The sequence below is a fragment of the Elephas maximus genome, chromosome 11, assembly GCF_024166365.1.
Source record: "Elephas maximus indicus isolate mEleMax1 chromosome 11, mEleMax1 primary haplotype, whole genome shotgun sequence".
Lineage (NCBI taxonomy): Eukaryota > Metazoa > Chordata > Mammalia > Proboscidea > Elephantidae > Elephas > Elephas maximus.
The window spans coordinates 27,642,704-27,663,158 of record NC_064829.1 but is presented as its reverse complement, the minus strand read 5'-3'; the positions used below and the strand labels follow the sequence as shown (position 1 = coordinate 27,663,158).

General features: G+C 38.1%; 1 protein-coding gene across 2 annotated transcripts in view; it reads right to left on the bottom strand.

The window, feature by feature from the left end:
- Positions 1-20,455, bottom strand: part of MIB1 (MIB E3 ubiquitin protein ligase 1) — a 155,300-nt gene that overhangs the window by 110,327 nt on the left and 24,518 nt on the right. For both annotated transcript variants that reach the window (XM_049901937.1, XM_049901936.1), the window contains exons 2-5: positions 17,938-18,109; positions 15,802-15,931; positions 7,933-8,037; positions 1,120-1,186 (exon numbers count right to left, since the gene is read on the bottom strand). In XM_049901937.1, coding sequence (XP_049757894.1) covers positions 1,120-1,186; positions 7,933-8,037; positions 15,802-15,931; positions 17,938-18,109 — 474 coding nt within the window. The remainder of the gene's footprint in view (positions 1-1,119; positions 1,187-7,932; positions 8,038-15,801; positions 15,932-17,937; positions 18,110-20,455) is intronic.

The window sequence follows — 20,455 nt, the reverse complement described above, 5'->3', positions numbered from 1 at the left end:
GATGATTTACAACAAAGACTGAACAGAAGCAGAATCCACAAAAGACTAGGCAACCCCATGTCAGAACACGAAGTTCTGGGTGCCGAAAATACTAACATTTCTGCCTGGATGGCCTGATGACTGTCGCTGCATCACAGTCATAATAACTAGAGAACATGAAAGAGAATCATGAAATTATTTTTTCTCTGAAGTGCTTGGTACTATTTTTTAACAAATGGTTCTTTTGATTTTTGCCTAAGGAACATTTCTCAATATTTCAAAGGCCATTCTGTAGCTTATTTTCAAAAGCTAGTTTTGTGACAAAGGATTCATAATCATAAGAGACTATGCTAATGATCCAAAATGTGCGTGTTGATTCTGCACTTTTCTTTTGAAGGCAAGACACAAAAAAAGAAAGTTTCTGAAAGTTATAGAAATGGGGATTTTATAAACATATGTATTTCTTCCACATTCACCTTTAAAAAAAAAATCAAGGTATATTGCAAGAAAACGGCACTTTTTGGCAAAAACAGAAGTCAAATGGCTTGGGAACAGTTGCGTACATTTCACATGAGAAAGGAAAGCACTCAGAGACTACAGGTTTCATGAGAAGAGTGTGGTAAATGTTCACCCTAGCAACAATAAAGAATCTACAAAATGAAGACAGTTCTGGTTTTCTTGTTTTTTTTTTGTTTGTTTTATTTTGACAACACATGAAATTACATTTACTATATTATCTTAGTCTTGGAGTTGTTCTTTTATTTAGATGGCAATTTCACAGAAAGTCTAAGGCATTTATAAGCCTAAATTACCTAATCCTACTCTCAAAAGCATATGAAATATAATATTGAAGCAATCTAACTCAAATTTTTCAATAATGTATGTTTATGGTTGAAAGATAGAAGTGTCAAATATATATTATGACATAAATGGCTTATCAATTCTCAAGATGTTACAACTCTTTCTGCATCACAATAAATCACAAAAAAGGAATACATACTTTAACGTCAAAATAAAATTTTAAAAGTATTTAAGTAGCTTCAATGGCAACTAATGTTTTTAAGTTCCATTTAAACATTTTCACTGATTCTATGTGCTCTGATGCATGATTTATTCATCTTCTTTGGTCTGCTAACTCACCTAGAACAGGGCAGTGATCTCTGTAGAAAGAACCTCCTTTGGCATCCTGGACACACTTCAGATCAGACTAAGAAGAAGAAAAGAAACCAGAAAAATTATCGATGAAAATTTCAAGTATGGCTCAATACCTGAAATAGGCGAAGATGTTAACTCAGAACACACCTTCATCAAGCCAAGAGTAGTTACGGGTTAACAGTCACACTAAACACTGCTTTCAAACGCACCATTCAAAAACTATAAACCTGATCCTCAAATAAAAAAAAAAATAAAAAAATAGGTCATATTTATTTACTTTTAGCTTTTATTTAAAGCACAAAATTAAAATGCCTGAAATCTGAGAATATACACAGCAGGACATAAACCAATTTGACAATTTCTTTACATGTACAATTCAGTGACACAGATTACATTCTTCAAGTTGTGCCACCATTCTCACCCCGCTTTTCCAAATTGTTCCTCACCACTAACATAAACTCACTGGCCCCTAAGCTTCCTGCCTAACCCTTCGTGTCACTACCGTCAATTCGAACCCAAATAACAACAGAAAAAACCATTGCCGAGTCAATTGCAACTCGCAGTGACCCTACAGGACAGAGAAAAATTGCCCCATAGGGTTTCCAAAGAGCAGCTGGTGGATTTGAACTGCCAACCTTTTGGTTAGCAGTCGTAGCTCTTAACCACTGCACCACCAGGGCTCTGAACTCACAAAGATAGTTCCTAAAAGAGCGTAATGCTCAAAAATCCAAACCCACTGCCATCGAGTCGATTCCAACTCATAGCGACCCTGTAAGACAGAGTAGAACTGCCCCATAGAGTTTCCAAGGAGCACCTGGCGGATCTGAACTGCCGACCTCTTGGTTAGCAGCCATAGCAATTAACCACTATGCCACCTGGGTTTCCCATAATGCTCAAGGCAGACATTATTTACTAGTTAAGCTAAACTATTGTTTGGTTTTAAGAAAACTTCAGGGGATATTCTTGGTTTAAGGTTCAAAGATTATGTGACGGCAATAGTTTCAAGGGTTCATCCAGGCCCCAGGGCTCCAAAAAGTCTAGAGTTCATGAGAATTTGAAATTCTGTTCTGCATTTTCTCCCTTTTGACCCCAGGATTCTTCTATAGAATCTTTGATCAAACTTTTCAGAAATAAAACGCCTGAATCTTTAACATTATTACACTTTCAAAAATACACACTAAAGGAGGATTACAACAAATACCTAACATTTAAAGTGTGCAGGGCACATTCAATTTTAAAGATACTTATACAAAAAAAATTTTTTTAACTCATTTATCATCCCAATTTTATGAGATACACAAGGCAGGTATTAACGTGTTTTATAAGTAACGGAAACAAAGACAAGAAGTAAAATAAATGATCCAAAATTAAACAAAGTAGAAATGGATTGTGCCAAATCCAGTCTTTTGATTCCTTGTTAGTTAATTTTTCTAGTCCTTTTAGTCCTTACTTTACCATAACTTCATTAATTCAAGTTCCTTCCCACCTAGCTTTTATAAGAAAACAAATTACTATTTAAGAAACGGAATGGGGAGGCAGCTGTGGTATATATAAAAAGTAAAGAAAATGTGAACTTAGAAGAGTAAGTTTGGGGGTTACTGTGAAAATGTACAGGTATATTTACTTAATAAAACTTGGCATATAAGGATTCCTGGTGGCACCGTGGTTAAGATCTCAGCTACTCACCAAAAAGCTGCCAGTTTGAATTCACCAGCCGCTCCTTGGAGACCCTACAGGGGAGTTCTACTCTGTCTCATAGGGTCGCTATGCGTCAGAATCAACTAAACAGCAATGGGTTTTTGGTTCTGGTGGAGCCACTGCTCCTGGTGCTGAAAGGTCAGTGGATCAAATCTACCCAGTGGCTCCACAGGACAAAGATGTGGCAGTCTGCTTCCACAAGGATTACAGCCTTGGAAACCCTATGGGGCAGTTCTACTCTGTCCTACAGGGTCACTGTGAGTTGGAATCAACTCAGGGTTACCTGGCATATACAGCAGGTGTCAGTATATACAGTATATATTAAGGAAAGGTGATCAGTATATACTTACTCTATTAAGGAATGGAGTTCCTTTACACATATATAAAACATACACACACACACACAAAACTCAACTGTCTTTTACAGCTTTCTCTGCTGCTAGAGCATCACATTTAGTTCAATCCTGGCCAAGGAGAAACGGGGTCAAATGTGATACTCTAACCCAACAACTGCACTTCTAGGAATCTATCCTGAGAAAACATACCCATAAGTGAGCAATGACGTGTGCACGTGATGCTTACTGCAGTATTTTATTCAACAGTAAAAGAAACAAAACCAGATACTCAACAGAAATCAGGTTACACAATGGCATAATCATTCAATGGAGCACTACTCAGCCATCAAAAAATAATGTGATTCATCTATATAAACTACTCATTATGAAGTACCTGAACACATTTAGCACTTAAGCCTTCATTTGAAGCAAGTTAATAATCAATCAGAATGCTTCAGAAATCCACAATTTAAAAACAAAGGCATGAATAGTTAAAAAATGACAACCGATGTTATTAACAATTATAAAAATTGGCAAGTAAAGTATATGGCTTCATATGGCTTGCTTTTTTATCATATCTTTTTTTTTTATTAACTTTTATTGAGCTTCAAGTGAACGTTTACAAATCAAGTCAAACTGTCACATATAAGTTTATATACACCTTACTCCATACTCCCACTTGCTCTCGCCCTAATGAGTCAGCCCTTCCAGTCTCTCCTTTCGTGACAATTTTGCCAGCTTCCAACTCCCTCTATCCTCCCATCCCCCCTCCAGACAGGAGATGCCAACACAGTCTCAAGTGTCCACCTGATACAAGTAGCTCACTCTTCATCAGCATCTCTCTCCCACCCACTGTCCAGTCCCTTCCATGTCTGATGAGTTGTCTTCGGGGATGGTTCTGGGGACCATGACCGCCGGGATTCCTCTAGTCTCAGTCAGACCATGAAGTATGCTCTTTTTATGAGAATTTGGGGTCTGCATCCCACTGATCTCCTGTTCCCTCAGGGGTTCTCTGTTGTGCTCCCTGTCAGGGCAGTCATCGGTTGTGGCCGGGCACCAACTAGTTCTTCTGGTCTCAGGATGATGTAGTCTCTGGTTCATGTGGCCCTTTCTGTCTCTTGGGCTCTTAGTTATCGTGTGACGTTGGTGTTCTTCATCCTCCTTTGATCCAGACGGGTTGAGACCAATTGATGCATCTTAGATGGCCGCGTGTTTGCATTTAAGACCCCAGATGCCACATTTCAAAGTGGGATGCAAAATGTTTTCATAATAGAATTATTTTGCCAATTGACTTAGAAGTGCCCTTAAACCATGGTCCCCAAACCCCCGCCCTTGCTCCGCTGAGCTCTGAAGCATTCAGTTTATCCTGGAAACTTCTTTGCTTTTGGTCCAGTCCAGTTGAGCTGACCTTCCATGTATTGAGTATTGTCCTTCCCTTCACCTAAAGCAGTTCTTATCTACTAATTAATCAGTAAAAAACCCTCTCCCACCCTCACTCCCTCCCCGCCTCGTAACCACAAAAGTATGTGTTCTTCTCAGTTTTTACTATTTCTCAAGATCTTATAATAGTGGTCTTATACAATATTTGTCCTTTTGCCTCTGACTCATTTCGCTCAGCATAATGCCTTCCAGGTTCCTCCATGTTATGAAATGTTTCACAGATTCGTCACTGTTCTTTATCGATGCGTAGTATTCCATTGTGTGAATATACCACAATTTATTTAACCATTCATCCGTTGATGGACACTTTGGTTGCTTCCAGCTTTCTGCTATTGTAAAGAGAGCTGCAATAAACATGGGTGTGCATATATCTGTTTGTGTGAAGGCTCTTACTTCTCTAGGGTATATTCCGAGGAGTGGGATTTCTGGGTTGTATGGTAGTTCTATTTCTAAGATAACGCCAGATAGATTTCCAAAGTGGTTGTACCATTTTACATTCCCACCAGCAGTGTGTAAGAGTTCCAATCTCTCCGCAGCCTCTCCAACATTTATTATTTTGTGTTTTTTGGATTAATGCCAGCCTTGTTGGAGAGTGAGATGGAATCTCATCGTAGTTTTAATCTGCATTTCTCCAATGGCTAATGATCGAGAGCATTTTCTCATGTATCTGTTAGCTGCCTGAATATCTTCTTTAGTGAAGTGTGTGTTCATATCCTTTGCCCACTTCTTGATTGGGTTGTTTGTCTTTTTGTGGTTGAGTTTTGACAGAATCATATAGATTTTAGAGCACTGGTCGGAGATCTCATAGCTGAAAATTCTTTCCCAGTCTGTAGGTGGTCTTTTTACTCTTTTGGTGAAGTCTTCAGATGAGCATAGGTGTTTGATTTTTAGGAGCTCCCAGTTATCTGGTTTCTCTTCGTCATTTTTGGTAATGTTTTGTATTCTGTTTATGCCTTGTATTAGGGCTCCTAAGGTTGTCCCTATTTTTTCTTCCATGATCTTTATCGTTTTAGTCTTTATGTTTAGGTCTTTGATCCACTTGGAGTTAGTTTTTGTGCATGGTGTGAGCTATGGGTCCTGTCTCATTTTTTTGCAAATGGATATCCAGTTATGCCAGCACCATTTGTTAAAAAGACTATCTTTTCCCCAATTAACTGACACTGGGCCTTTGTCAAATATCAGCTGCTCAGATGTGGATGGATTTGTATCTGGGTTCTCAATTCTGTTCCATTGGTCTATGTGTCTGTTGTTGTACCAGTACCAGGCTGTTTTGACCACTGTGGCTGTATAATAGGTTCTGAAATCAGGTAGAGTGAGGCCTCCCACTTTCTTCTTCTTTTTCAGTAATGCTTTGCTTATCCGAGGCTTCTTTCCCTTCCATATGAAGTTGGTGATTTGTTTCTCCATCACATTAAAAAATGACATTGGAATTTGGATCGGAAGTGCATTGTATGTATAGATGGCTTTTGGTAGAATAGACATTTTTACTATGTTAAGTCTTCCTATCCATGAGCAAGGTATGTTTTCCCACTTAAGTAGGTCCTTTTTAGTTTCTTGTAGTAGTACTTTGTAGTTTTCTTTGTATAGGTCTTTTACAACTTTGGTAAGATTTATTCCTAAGTATTTTATCTTCTTGGGGGCCACTACTAACGGTATTGATTTGGTTATTTCCTCTTCGATGTTCTTTTTGTTGATGTAGAGGAATCCAAGTGATTTTTGTATGTTTATCTTATAACCTGAGACTCTGCCAAACTCTTCTATTAGTTTCAGTAGTTTTCTGGAGGATTCCTTAGGGTTTTCTGTGTATAAGATCATGTCATCTGCAAATAGAGATAATTTTACTTCCTCCTTGCCAATCCGGATGCCCTTTATTTCTTTGTCTAGCCTAATTCCTCTGGCTAGGACCTCTAGCACAATGTTGAATAAGAGCGGTGATAAAGGGCATCCTTGTCTGGTTCCCGTTCTCAAGGGAAATGCTTTCAGGCTCTCTCCATTTAGAGTGATGTTGGCTGTTGGCTTTGTACAGATGCCCTTTATTATGTTGAGGAATTTTCCTTCAATTCCTATTTTGGTGAGAGTTTTTATCATAAATGGGTGTTGGACTTTGTCAAATGCCTTTTCTGCATCAATTGATAAGATCATGTGGTTTTTGTCTTTTGTTTTATTTATATGGTGGATTACATTAATGGTTTTTCTAATGTTAAACCAGCCTTGCATACCTGGTATAAATCCCATTTGGTCATGGTGGATTAATTTTTTTATATTTGTTGAATTCTATTGGCTAGAATTTTGTTGAGGATTTTTGCATCTATGTTCATGAGGGATATATAGGTCTGTAATTTTTTTTTGTCATGTCTTTACCTGGTTTTGGTATCAGGGAGATGGTGGCTTCATAGAATGAGTTAGGTAGCATTCCGTCATTTTCTATGCTTTGCAATACCTTTAGTAGTAGTGGTGTTATGGCTGGCTTTTTTATGTGAACAGAATAAATGAAGGCAAGGGGACAGTGGGATATTTTCTCCCCTTTTAATTACGAGTATAAAACAGTAGAGGAAAAAAAAAGACATTTTAAAAAAATCTCTGAATGGAGAATTTATTCAAGATTGAAAAGAATATGGAAAATATTAATGTTTGGACATTACATGAACTAATATTTTATTATACCGTGTATATTAAACAGCTGAGGTCAATATTTGAATGATGGTCCCTGAGTACAGAAATATGGGATAATCCATGGACTACACATCCATTATTCTCCAAAGCTCTAAATTCAAGATGTTCCTACATCAACCATTATCAACTATCAACACTCCATATTAAAAAATATAGAGAAAAAATCCTACAGTAATTTACACTTTTATCAGCTACCAGAGCATTGAATACAAACATACCATAAAGCTTCATTATTATACTGTCCTCAGGGTCCATGCCATGGAGCGGCCTTCTAAATCTTTCTGATGGATTTTATTAAATAAACCCGTCAACCTAACATTTTAAGAGATCAGCTCTACAAAATCAATATATAAATATATATATTTAAGGTATTCAAACAAGAGTTGAAGGAAAAATTATATTTACTATTAAATAGCTTCAACAAACAGAGTAAAAACATAAAAGTCTTTACAGTTTATTAAATCCTTACTTTACAGGTTTCCTTCCTACTGAATATTCATGATTCACATGGCTGTATTCACAACAGACTTCCTAAGGCATGCAACTGGCAGAAGGGGAAATCAAAGGACAAAAGAATACAATAAGAGCTGTTCTTACTACCCCCCTCTCACCCATCCAACATTTTCATCTGTTGTGGTTTTTCACTACTTACCATGCCCTCAAAGCCAACTCTGTAAAGGTTCTTAGCACCATTATCCCAGAGAACATACGCTGCACTGTGTGGGCTTGATGCACTCCAGTCCTGGATTTCAGTTACCTAACAGAATGTTGTGAGAAAATAGTTTTTTAGGGAGGGGAGGTTACTTCTTTTAATTATTATATTTCAATCTTAAAAATTATTTCACCTATCATCCTGTGTAACACAATCATGAAAAATACTTATTTGCCAAATATATGGGTCACTATGAGTCGGAATCAACTCGACGGCAGTGGTTTTTTTTTTTTTTTTTGTCTACACAGAATTATTATTAGAGACATATTTTGTAAGAATTACAAAGTAGCTTCTAAACCAAGTGAAGAAATTTTAAATTGGGAGGCTTAGCAGTTACAGGCAGTAGACTGTCAGAAAATGCATAATTCTTCATAAAACTAATACTTTGTGTTGTTAAAGCGTTTCTTTTTAGAATAGTGTTTTCTCCTAAACTCATTATTCTATACAAAGTTTAAAATCTTTGACCAAATACTCAAAATGATTCAAGATAAACCTGCCCTTTGGTCAGCTAAGAGTTGAGAAGACAAGGCTCTTAGATCAGTGGCAATGCTCAAAGAGGACTTGAGTTGTTTTTGCTCCTTCAGCAGAATCCCTCAATGGGCCTCTAACAGGCCATCTTAGCTAAATCAGCAAGTCTACAATAGAAATTCAGACACAATCTCTAGCCCCCACATCCAATGAGCCTGATTCCAAAGCCCATTCAATATAAAAACACTGGGATGCCACTGCTTAAGGCCCTAGATTTAAGTACACAAAAATGACAAACAAATGAGCACTAAAGCTGCATATTCTACAACTAAGAGTAGAAAGTTGCACATGTGAAATTCAGATCACTTTTCTCCATCTTGACACTTATAATCAGCCACATACACCCACACCATAGCTACTTAGAATGATAAGCTGATGTTAAATATAATTTTAAAGGCGTGAACTTAAGAACAGACTATTACATATAAGATATATACTGACCTTTTTTTAATTCTATATTAAAGAAGTAGTTTTGTAAGCTAGATATTTTTTGGTTCTTTTGTGGCGATAAAAAGTTTTAACGTTTACGATTTCATGAATCATTTCAGAAATACTTTATATTCTATTAGAAAATGAGGCCATTTATTCTTTATAATTTTGAAATAAATGACACATTATAAATATATAAACTTTAAATAAAAATAAAAAATGAAATGAACATCCACGTACTTACTACTCACCCTAGGAAAAAGAACATTAGCAGTACTTTTCAAGTCCCCTGTGCCTCTCCCTAATCCCATCCTCCTGCCTCCCAACAGAGCTAATTACATCCTCAATTTTGAATTCACCATTGCTTTGCTTTGCTTTATGACTTCTGTACAATTAACCACGGTATAACTTTACAAAACAATAGTATCTAACACTCTAAAGTAGAACATGTAACCTTCAGCAAAAACACTGTTTTGATTCTAACATAGTTATATTCTACATGATTTGTTTTTGAAATGCAATGTAACATAAAGCAATGTAGGTCCGTATTTTTATAGAGGGCGAAAAAAGCATCCGACTAGCTTAAAAAAAAAAGACTACAAATTTTATTTAAATCAAATGCACTCTAAACTTCAAATTACTTGGGATGTTCTGTTGCCACTGAGTCGATTCCACTCCTGGCAACCCCATGCCTTCAGAGTAGAACTGCCCTCCATAGGGTTTTCTTGGCTGTAATCCCACAACAGCAGATTGATGGGTCTTTCTCGCTCAGGGCCACCAGGTGATTCCAATCATCACCCTTTCAGTTAGTTGTTGTTATGTACCGTCAAGTTGGTTCCAACTCATAGCAACCCTACAGGACAGAACAGAACTGCACCACAGGGTTTCCAAGGAGCAGCCGACAGGTTAGAACTGCTGACCTTTTGGTTAATAGCCCAGCTCTTAACCACTGTCCCACCAGGGCTCCAGTTAGTAGCTGAGGGAAAATTGTTTGTACCGCCCAGGGACTCTGCTTGGGATGTAAGCAAGTTCATTGATCAAGCTCTGAATTATTAAATCAAATTCCTTCTTTTGTTAATATGATTATTGAGGGAAAAACAACTGAAAGGTATAAGAAAGTAAGTACAGTAACTTTACACTTTCAATTCTGACTAAGGAATGTACGCTGAATGGCTGCTAAAACCATTAGGCAAACGGTTGACAAGAAACATTATAAAGGATCAGACTGACAAGAACTGTACCCACTGAGCAACTTTAATTTCTCTAAAAGTAGGGATTAACCAAGCTGTATGTGCTCCCGATGTGATGCAACAGGAAGTACACAGAACCACTTAGGAGGTACTCCTGCCAAAATAAAATTGAACCTGAATCTAACCAAGCCTCCAGATCTAAAAACTAGTTTACAGGAGATACAAGGTTTAGAGTAATAAGTTAAAGAACAGCATAAAGAATTAATCAGGCAAACCCAAACAGCCTGGCTTCTATTTAAAAAATACATTAAAAAAATGTTGATAATAGTTGAAGATGGATAATGAGTACATGGAAATTTATTATACTATTCTATTTCGTTGTATTTTGAAATTTTCCATAATTAACAGTTGTTAAAAAAAAAAGTTCTAGTGTGCCCATACAAAACAATTGTCACGTATTCAAAAGCATTTGTAAAACAAGAAGTCTTAAAATACTAACATAAACCAAACCCACTGCCGCTGAGTTGATTCTGACTCATACCAACTCCATAGGACAGAGCAAACTGCCCCATAGGGTTTCCAAGGACAGCCTGGTAGATTCAAACTGCCGACCTTTTGGTTAGCAGCTGAACTCTTAAACACTAGGCCACCAGGGTTTCCAAATACTAACATTAAAAAAAAAAAAAAAGGTAGCAAAAAAAACCCAAACCCGTTGCCATCCAGTCAATTCCGACCCATAGCAACCCTACAGGACACAGTAGAACTCCCCATAGAGTTTCCAGGGAGTGCCTCGTGGATTCAAACTGCTGACCTTTTGGTTAGCTGCCATAGCTCTTAACCACTATGCCACCAGGGTTTCCACACAGGTAGTAGGACTTAAGAAACCATTTAAGAATACACTACAGACAATTAATATGGGTTACATTAGCACACTGGGATAGAGCAGCCAGCGCTGAAGGGAAAAAGGGAACACTGACAACTTTCTTCATTCACACACACACAGGCAAAAATATTCAGAAAATAAAACTGACACTTGGTCTCAAACATGTGCATAAACAATGTTACCCTTAAGATTTATTATTATATTAAGTTCCTCACTAAGAATCACATGTGCAAGACAGTTCCATTTATTTTTTCCTCATTTTGTTCTTAAAATGTAACATCTTTTAAATCATAACAAACCAAAGATGTTAATACTGATGACCGAAAGCCTCAAAAATGCTTACTTTTTATCCAAAAAAAAAAGGCAAAATAACAAAAACCCAGAAAGTTCCATTTATATGCCTTTGGACTTTAACAGCAATTGCCTTCAAAAGCTGTTGAAAAAAAATGACTCCCAAGCCTCTAACCAAATGCGGTAAAGAATATAAAGACATTTTTCAGAATGAAAGTATTAAAAATTTACTTCTCATGCACTCTTTCCAAAGAAGTTACTTGAATGTGTGCTCTACACCAAAAGAGGAAGTAGGCAAAGAGAGATGATGTCATGGGATACAGAAGACATGAGATGCAGCTGGAGAGGCAAAGGGCATCCACAGCAGGGTATCCATCCAAGGGAGCTCCCAGGAAGACTGCTGGGCACCTGGCATTGAGGGCAACCTGTCCAGACTGCCACCAGACATGTTAAATAAAGGCTCTTATCACCAAGATCCCCAGTGCCACTGTACCATTTATTGACATGAGGACACACTGCCCAAGGGAGCCTGACCAAATTCTCAAATGTCCTTGACCCATTTGGACTATGTATTGATGAAGTTACCACTCTCTCCTCCACCCCGTTCCCCTACTCCCTGCCACGTGAGGTCCCTCATCTCACCCCACAGAGCATTCTGCTTTGATCTATTCCAAAAACCTTGAGGTAGACCATGGTAAGCTTAGAAGTAAAAAATATGTTAACAACCCTTCTAACCATATTCCTGCCTGATGCCCAGCACCCCACCCATACTTCTGCCCACCTGGCGTCCTGCGTGGGTCTAGCCATGTTTCCCTGGACTCACTAATGACCTTGACCACTGCCTTCCCCACAGGATTCTTATAAACTCCCAGTGAAACTGAAGCAAGACAGGTTACCCAGAGACTCTTTTCAGTTTATGTTCTCCTGGGAGCCTTCATCTACAAGTGGCAATTCTGCTCTGTCTTTACAAAAGCTAGGTTTGTGCTTGCTACCTGGCCTCTGAAAAATGAAATCCTAAATTCTGTAAGATACAACATTAAGTGATAAAACAATAAAGAAAAGCACGGGAAGATGAACACAAAAATCAGGATGGTGGCTACGTGGGGGGCTTACAATTGAAAAGGGCACAGAGAAAGCTTTTAAACATTCTCCTAATATTTTAAATCTTAATCACTAAAAAGAAACAAATACTTTAAATCAAAATAAAATCTTAAAATATTTATCTAAGTAACCTCCACAGTAACCAGTATTTTTTAAGTTCAAGTTACAAAAACTTTGAAGTAGACCATGGTAAGCTTAGAAGCAGAAAATACACAGCAACCTGGGCACCTGGCAGAGGGCAACCTATCCAGACTGCCCCGTATAGTGGAAACAAAAGTGTTCATATGTTATGACTATTCTTTAAACCTTCACATACATTTTATATATCTGTCTGTATGTGTGATGCAGGTCTGCCATGAAGGGTTGTGGAGGCTGTTCCCTGCACAAAGTTATCCAGCTGAGGAGCTGACATCCAGCCCAAGCTCCACTTGCCAGGATCTACATGCTGATGCAAGGTTGTTCCTGCCCCCACCCCAAAGGGATACCTTTTGTTTGATACAAAGGTGTCATTAACTTGCCATGGGTCCCCAGCGGTGGCAGCTTTTCCAAATTCACACTGCTCTATTTTTCTTTACAGAGCAGAGCTTCTCAAACTGTGATGTGCACAAATGAGCTAGGGATCGTGCTAAAATGACGATTCTGATTTAGAAGGTTGAGGGGTAGGAGAACTTATTACCTATCACATTTCCAACAAGCTGTCAGGTGACTCCAATGCTGCTGCTTCACAGACCACACTACAGTAACAAGAATCCAGATTTAGAGTTTTGGTTTTTCCATCTCCCCTAATTAGAATGTAGGCTTCAGGACAGTAAGAACACCAAAGACACAAGGAAATTATTGGCCCGAGAGACAAAAGGGCCATATAAACGAGGGACTCCATCAGCCTCAGACCAGACGAACTAGACGGTACCCAGCTATCACCAATGATCGCCCTGACAGAAAGCACAACAGAGAGTCCCTGATGGGGCAGGAGAATCGTAGGGTACAGAACTCAAATTCGCATAAAAAGACCAGACTTAATGGTCTGACTGAGACTAGAGGAACCCGCAAAGACATAGACCCCAGGCTCTCTGTTAACCCAGAACTAAAACCACTCCCACAGCCACTTCCAGACAAAGATTAGACTGGGCTATAAAACATACAATAATACTTTTGAAGAGTGTGCTTCTTCATTGAAGTAGATACATGAGACTAAATGGGCAGCTCCTGACCAGACGTGGAAAGAGAAGGCAGAAAAGGGATAGAAGCTGGCTGAATGGACGGAGGAAACCCGGGATGGAAAGGGGGAGTGTACTGTCACATTATAGGGATAGTAACTAGGGTCACATAACAATATATGTATAAATTTTTGTATGAGAAATTAACTTGAGCTGTAAACTTTCACCTAAAGCACAATAATTTTTTTTTAAAAGTCAAACATAGGGTTATCATATGACCCAGCAATACACTCCTAGGTATCTAACCAAGAAAAATGAAACTATGTCCACACAAAAACTTGTACACAAATCTTTAGGGCATTATTATTCATAATACCCAAAAGATGGAAACAACCCAAATACCCATCAAATGATGAATGGACAAAGAAAATGTAGTGTAGCCATACTATTATGCAGCAATAAAAAGGAAAGTAGTACTGACATATGCCACAACATGGATGACTTTTGAAAACATTATGCTAAGTGAAATAAGCCAGTTTCAAAAGACCACCGTCACGGATTGAACTATGTCCTCCCAAAAATGTGTTTATCAACTTCGTTAGGCCATGATTCCCAGTGTGCTGTGGTTGCCCTCCATTTCGTGACTGTAATTTTATGTTACAGAGGATTAGGGTGGGATTATAACACCCTTACCAGGTCACATACCTAATCCAATGTAAAGGGAGTTTTCCTGGGGTATGGCCTGCACCACCTTTTATCTCTTGCAAAGGGAAGCAAGCACAGAGTTGGGAACCTCAGACCACCAAGAAAGCAGCACTGGGAGCAGAGCAAGTCCTTTGGACCTGAGGTTCCTGTGCTGAGATGCTCCCAGACCAAGGGAAGACTGATGGCAAGGACCTTCCTCCAAAGCTGACACAGAAAGCCTTCCCCTGGAGCCGGCGCCCTGAATTCAGACTTCTAGCCTACTGGACTGTGAGAAAATAAACCTCTCTTTGTTAAAGCTCTCCACTTGTGGTATTTCTGTTACAGCAGCACTAGATGACTAAGACAACCACGTTGTTACGATTCATTTATATGAAATGTCCAGAATAGGCAAATCAAAAAAGACAGAAATTGCATTAGTGGTTGCTTAGGGCTGGGGTTGCGCTGAGTCAGCTGAGTCAGAATTGACTAGATAGCAACTGATAACAACAGGGCTGGGAAGATGGGGCGACAGGTGGAGGATAGCTGAAGGGTATGCGGTTTCTTTCCAAGGTGATGAAAATGTTCTAAAATAGACTGTGGTAATGGCTGCACATATCTGTGAATATGTTAAAAACCACTGAATTAAATACTTTAAATGTATGAATTATATAGTATGTGAAATATATGTTATTAAACTGTTACTACAAAAATCTTAGGTTCAAAAGAATTTACATAGCACTAAATCTTTATCAAAGAAGCTTGTGAATTCCTGTGAAGAGTTCCTCAGAAAGCAGACTTTAAAATTATTCCTCAAAGCTAAAACCCTTTTTTTTTCCAAAAAGGTAACAGTAGAATAATGATGGACATCTAAGTTTCAAATGTGAACTGTTATTCATTTTAGTACATCCAGTATCTAGCATAACACAGAATATACACACTCAATACCTGTAGACAGACTGAATCAATGAATGAATAATCAGCCAAAGCAAGATGAGATTCTAAATAAATAAAACAAACAACTCACCCAAATTATCTCTGGCTGTCCCACCCCAGTTAGACAGGCTATACAAAATTCCCTTCAGAACAACTGCTTGAATTGACCCCCCAGGGCACCCTACAAGCTACCTGAGAGGGGTCACAGAGTTAAGCAGACCGTTAACAAAGTAGCTGACAGTACCTATCAGAAATAGGCCTTTGAGGGAATGGAACATAAAATAGGCAAATTCGGAGGAGCCTTTAATAGTTGAGAAGTTGAGAACATGAGATACCGGCTCAAACTGTACATTCAGAAAGGCATTCTGACAACTATATAGCAACACCATGCCTAGAGGCAAAAATGGTAAAACCTACCTACAACCTTTCCAAGGAATGCCAATGCTTACAACACAACAAGAACAATCTTTTTTCTCTCAGGAAAAAAAAAAAGAAATGAATATTTTAAAATAATTATTGGCATAGAAAAAAAAAATGGATCAAGAAAGTCAATTATAAAAATCTCCTAAACATAAAGTTAGAAAAACACGATGAATTAAGGAAAAGTCTTTACCTTTCCCCTACGCCCATTTCCACCGTCTTGGTCTTCCCACTGCCAGTCTACTCCTCGTACCACTCTGGCACCTGCAAAGATTCCTCTGGCTGTAATCTTCTTAGATTTTCTACGAGATTCTAACAGAACCCTAAAAAATAAAATTATTTATTTTCACATTTATATTGATAAGTTAACAATAATTCATTTTTAAAAATAAGATTACAAAGAGAGTTATTTTGAAAATAGAAAATATTTTTCTTCACTCTGGTTAATAACATAATTGCATGATACAAAAATACCTTTTACATTCCACAGGTCATGATGATGACCGTAGCAGTTGCAATAATAGTAGTAGTAGCCAGTACTAGTAGCTAATCTGTACTAAGCTTTTAGTATGTGTAAAAGCACTAATATAGGTGCTGCGTTACACTTCTTAAGATACGTATTATCCATTTTGTAGATGAGGATACTGAGTCTCCAAGAGGTTAAGAAATTTGCCCAAGGTCACAAAACTTAAAAAGTAATGCAGTCAACAACTGAACCTGATCTAGCCCCTTTAGGGTATCACTATGGTGCAAACAGTTAAATAAACACTTGGCTGTTAACCGAAAGGTTGGTGGTTCAAACCCACCCAGAGACACCTTTGCAAACAGGCATGGAGATCTGCTTCTGAAAGGCTGCAGCCTGGAAAGCCCTATGGGGCAGTTCTATTCTGCACACACAGGGTCGCCATGGGTTGGAATCAACTTCAGGCAACCAACAACATACTCTTCACTACTTTAGAGGTGACAAACTTGAATCCTTCCAGCTACCAGGAAAGTAATAAAAATGGGTTATGTCAATATAATGAAAGAGGGCCTAGGAAATATACCAACACAGCAATGACAAATGGTAAGTGGTACTCAGCCTCAGGGTCAGGAAGGCAACAGGGAGTGGCAGGGACGCTGGTGAACTGGAGAGCATGATCTCTCTAAAGGGTGAAGGTGTTCCTCTGCTTTACCCAGCTGCTGCCATGAACAAAAGCAGACCCAGTGATGACAGTCTTCTAATTTGTGTGTTTCATCTTAAAAATCCATAAGCCTAGATTTTTGTGTGAAATCACCTAACTTCAAAAATTAAGAATATTACATATGCCAAATAAAATACATCTCTGGTCTGATTTGACCTACACTAAACTGTCTCCAAAGTTTACTCACAGAAGATTACATACTTGCAGAAGATTACGGACCTTGAAAAAACATCCCACAGTGAATTAACTGGGCGAGCTTTGTCCTCCAGGGCCACTATCCCTTATTCTTCTATGTCCTTCTCATTCATATAATCAGAAAAGTTTTCTGCTTGTTTGTGTTATTTTATTTATTTTTCTAATTTAACTCACTCATTGTGATTGTCTTCATTATATCCCAACTTTAAAAATTGTAATGCAAAAGACAAAATCATTCAGTTAATAAATGGCAGAGCCAAGCCCAGGACCGTCTGACTCCAAACTCCCTTCTTTCTACTATTTTATATGCCTCCCTATGACTAGCTGGATTGTTGCTTCTATGCATTATCCATATCTACATGAGACGGCTCCATCACTTGAAACTCAGCATCCATTAACAATATTCCTCTCTCTTTGTTCCTAAGACATTTAATGCATCTATCTACCACAGTACAAAATATCACATGATAATCATTGTTGATCCATTATTTCCCTCAACCTGTAAACTCTTTAAGAATATTGTTTCTTATTTATATTTGAATCTGCAGAAAAGTATAGTAACTGCCGCATAGTCTTAATAAATGCCTGTTGACTCAATCAATGGACCCTAGTGTTCATCTAGTAGCAAGTAACAATAAAAGGCAGTGAGAAGAAAACAATCAGTGCCTCTTCTGCTGCCCTTACATTCACAAACGTTGAGGAGTGCCAAGTCTCGATGCTATAGAAGGAACAGCCCTGTCTATCTGGAAGAAGTACATATAGCTCCACCTCCACAGAGCTCTTCTCTCACTATATGGCACACCTGGTCCACCTGTAGTCTGCTATCTGCTACCTCCTGGTAGTAAGCCAGCTATCAGAAGCTATTTCCTAATGCTATCTTTAAAGTTAAGTAGTATAAAAGTTGAATACAAACATGCAATCTAGATCGAAGAAAAAACTGTTTCCCTTACCGCTCACTTCCTGGTGTAGTAATTCTATAAAAGCGATGTCTTAAATGATGTTTATCTCCATGATAACAAACTGTGCACAAATCATAATTTGTACATTCTGCACATTTCCATCGAATGCCAATGATAGGTTGTTGACGACAGGTGTCACACATGGTTCCATCATGTTTGATGCCTATTAAGACAAGGACACATGCTTAGATTAATTACAAGTATTACATTTTAAAAGAATAGTGTTCTGTTCCCTGAGGAAAAGATAAGAATCGGGCATTTTGCAAGATATTTTAATTTTTTTTTTTTTTTTTTTTAACATTTCACATGTACCATGTATCAAAACCCGTACCATGTATCAAAACCCGTATCATGTATCAAAACCCGTACCTGTTGCCATCAAGTCGATCCCGGCTTATAGCAACCCTATAGGACAGAGTAGAACTGCCCCACAGGGTTTCCAAGGAGCAGCTGGTGGATTCGAACTGCTGACATTTTGGTTAGCCGCGTATCTCCTTAACCACTGTACCAACAGAACTCCATACCATATGTAGTTTCATTATAATAGATCTCAAATGTTTTAATCAATACAACTTATAAACTAAATATTTTCTCTCTCTTCCCTTTTCATTAGTAATAACACTAGTCTACTTCTCAGTAGCATTTTCTTTGTTCTCATCTACAAACTGAAACTTATGTTCAATCCATGGAAAGAAAGTAGAGTCCTTTACCACCAAGTACATGCTTCAGACTTCAAAAACTCAGAAATCTTTTGAGAATTTTCAACCTACTCTCCAGGTAAACAATTACTCTAAAAGCAAAGACAGTGTTATCTCCATGATATCACGGAAATAAACTATCAATTAACTTAAGCATTTACCCCTAGGTATCAACAACTTTTTTCCCAAAAAGAATAAACCTTAAAATGATTAGCAGGCAAGTATCCCAGTTTAAAGGGATATATACTATAGTTGAGCTTCTTTTTCCCCTTAAAGAAAAAAAGGGTAATAAACTCTAAAAAGGAAATAAGCACTTGGTAGAATGGCCTCCACCATCAATGTCAACAAGGATGGATGAGATAAACATTAGAACTATAAGATACACCACTATAAAGTAATGAAAATAACCCACATTTTAAGGTGTTAGGGGTAACGCTCCTTTTTATTCTGTTATAATAATATTACTACTTCAATAAATTTAAAAACAGGTTGTTTTTTTTAAACAACGTGTGGCTTATGAACATCAGTGTCACTGCTTTATGGTCACATCCTACATGGTCAAGCCTGAGTGTTGAACTACCAGCAAGGGCTATATTTTAAGTACAATAATGGGACTCCCCTGGGTTCAAGTTCTACCTTTCTGTCCTTGAAAAAAGTCACTTTAGCTGAAGAGTTTACATATAAAATAATGGTACCTGTAGAGGGAAGTAAGGTGAGATTTAGATGAACCACCTTGCATGACAGCTTCTAATATTATTCTCTTATTTTGTATAAGTTCAGAAATTTTCTATAATCAAATTTTTAAAAGGAGCCATTTTAGTTCTCAGTACCTCAGTTTCCTTTGCTGCAGGCAATATGTTCTTTAAAGGTGAGAGATGTTCTAAGAATCATATAAGAATGAGCTGTATATGCAAGAACTAGAGTACAAAAGTAGCAATGTTATTACTAAACTCTACAAGAATTAGTATACTATTGCTACTTCCTAATAAGGGAAAAATCCTGCATTATTCATTTTCTATACCCAGTTTAAAACCTCTATGAGTAAAGTTAACCAAATTCTCCACAAAGGGTCAAGCCTGAGGATAACCTGTGCTTTAGCTGACAAGATAAAGGGGAAAAAAAGAAAAGGAAGGAAGGACAGCGGTGGAGAGGGAGAGGAGGAAGGGAAGCCAGAAGGAAGCCGGGATGCCCAGTGTGCCTACTGGACTACACAGGAGCACGACACCGGACGCCACAGGCGGCCTGCGCGCACTCCTTCTGCGTCTCCTCCACACAGACGTGTGAACGGTGAGTGTAGGGTAGAGCAGAGCAGATGGCCGACGACAGTATCTACTGACCCATTCCGTAACTACTTCTCTATTCCTACTACAGGCAAGCCTTCTGCTGCTTTCAACACCACTCTTGTTGTAACGTAGCAAACAGGAAGAAAGTGAAAGTAGCCAGAGAGAGGGAGTCAAGTTTCAAGAAGCTTATCTTACACAGCAGTCAAGGGGAGATAGTGGTAGTTTAAATTCCAGTGATGACAGTAGAAGTGCAAAGCAATAGAGTCCGGAGATATTTAGGACTTGGTGACTATGGGTCAGAAAACAAAAGATGCAGGAAAAAAAATTTAACTGTGAATGAGATCATTTAAGAGAAAACAAATACATAGCATTATAGATATTTTGAAATAGGCAATTAAACAGCAAAACAAACATTTGAAATCTAGACTGCTCTACTTAAAAAAGGGAAGGGAGCCACCAACAAAATATAAATAAGCACATGCTAATTAAAAAATACAAGTCCAGGTCTCCATTGATGGAAAGAAACTC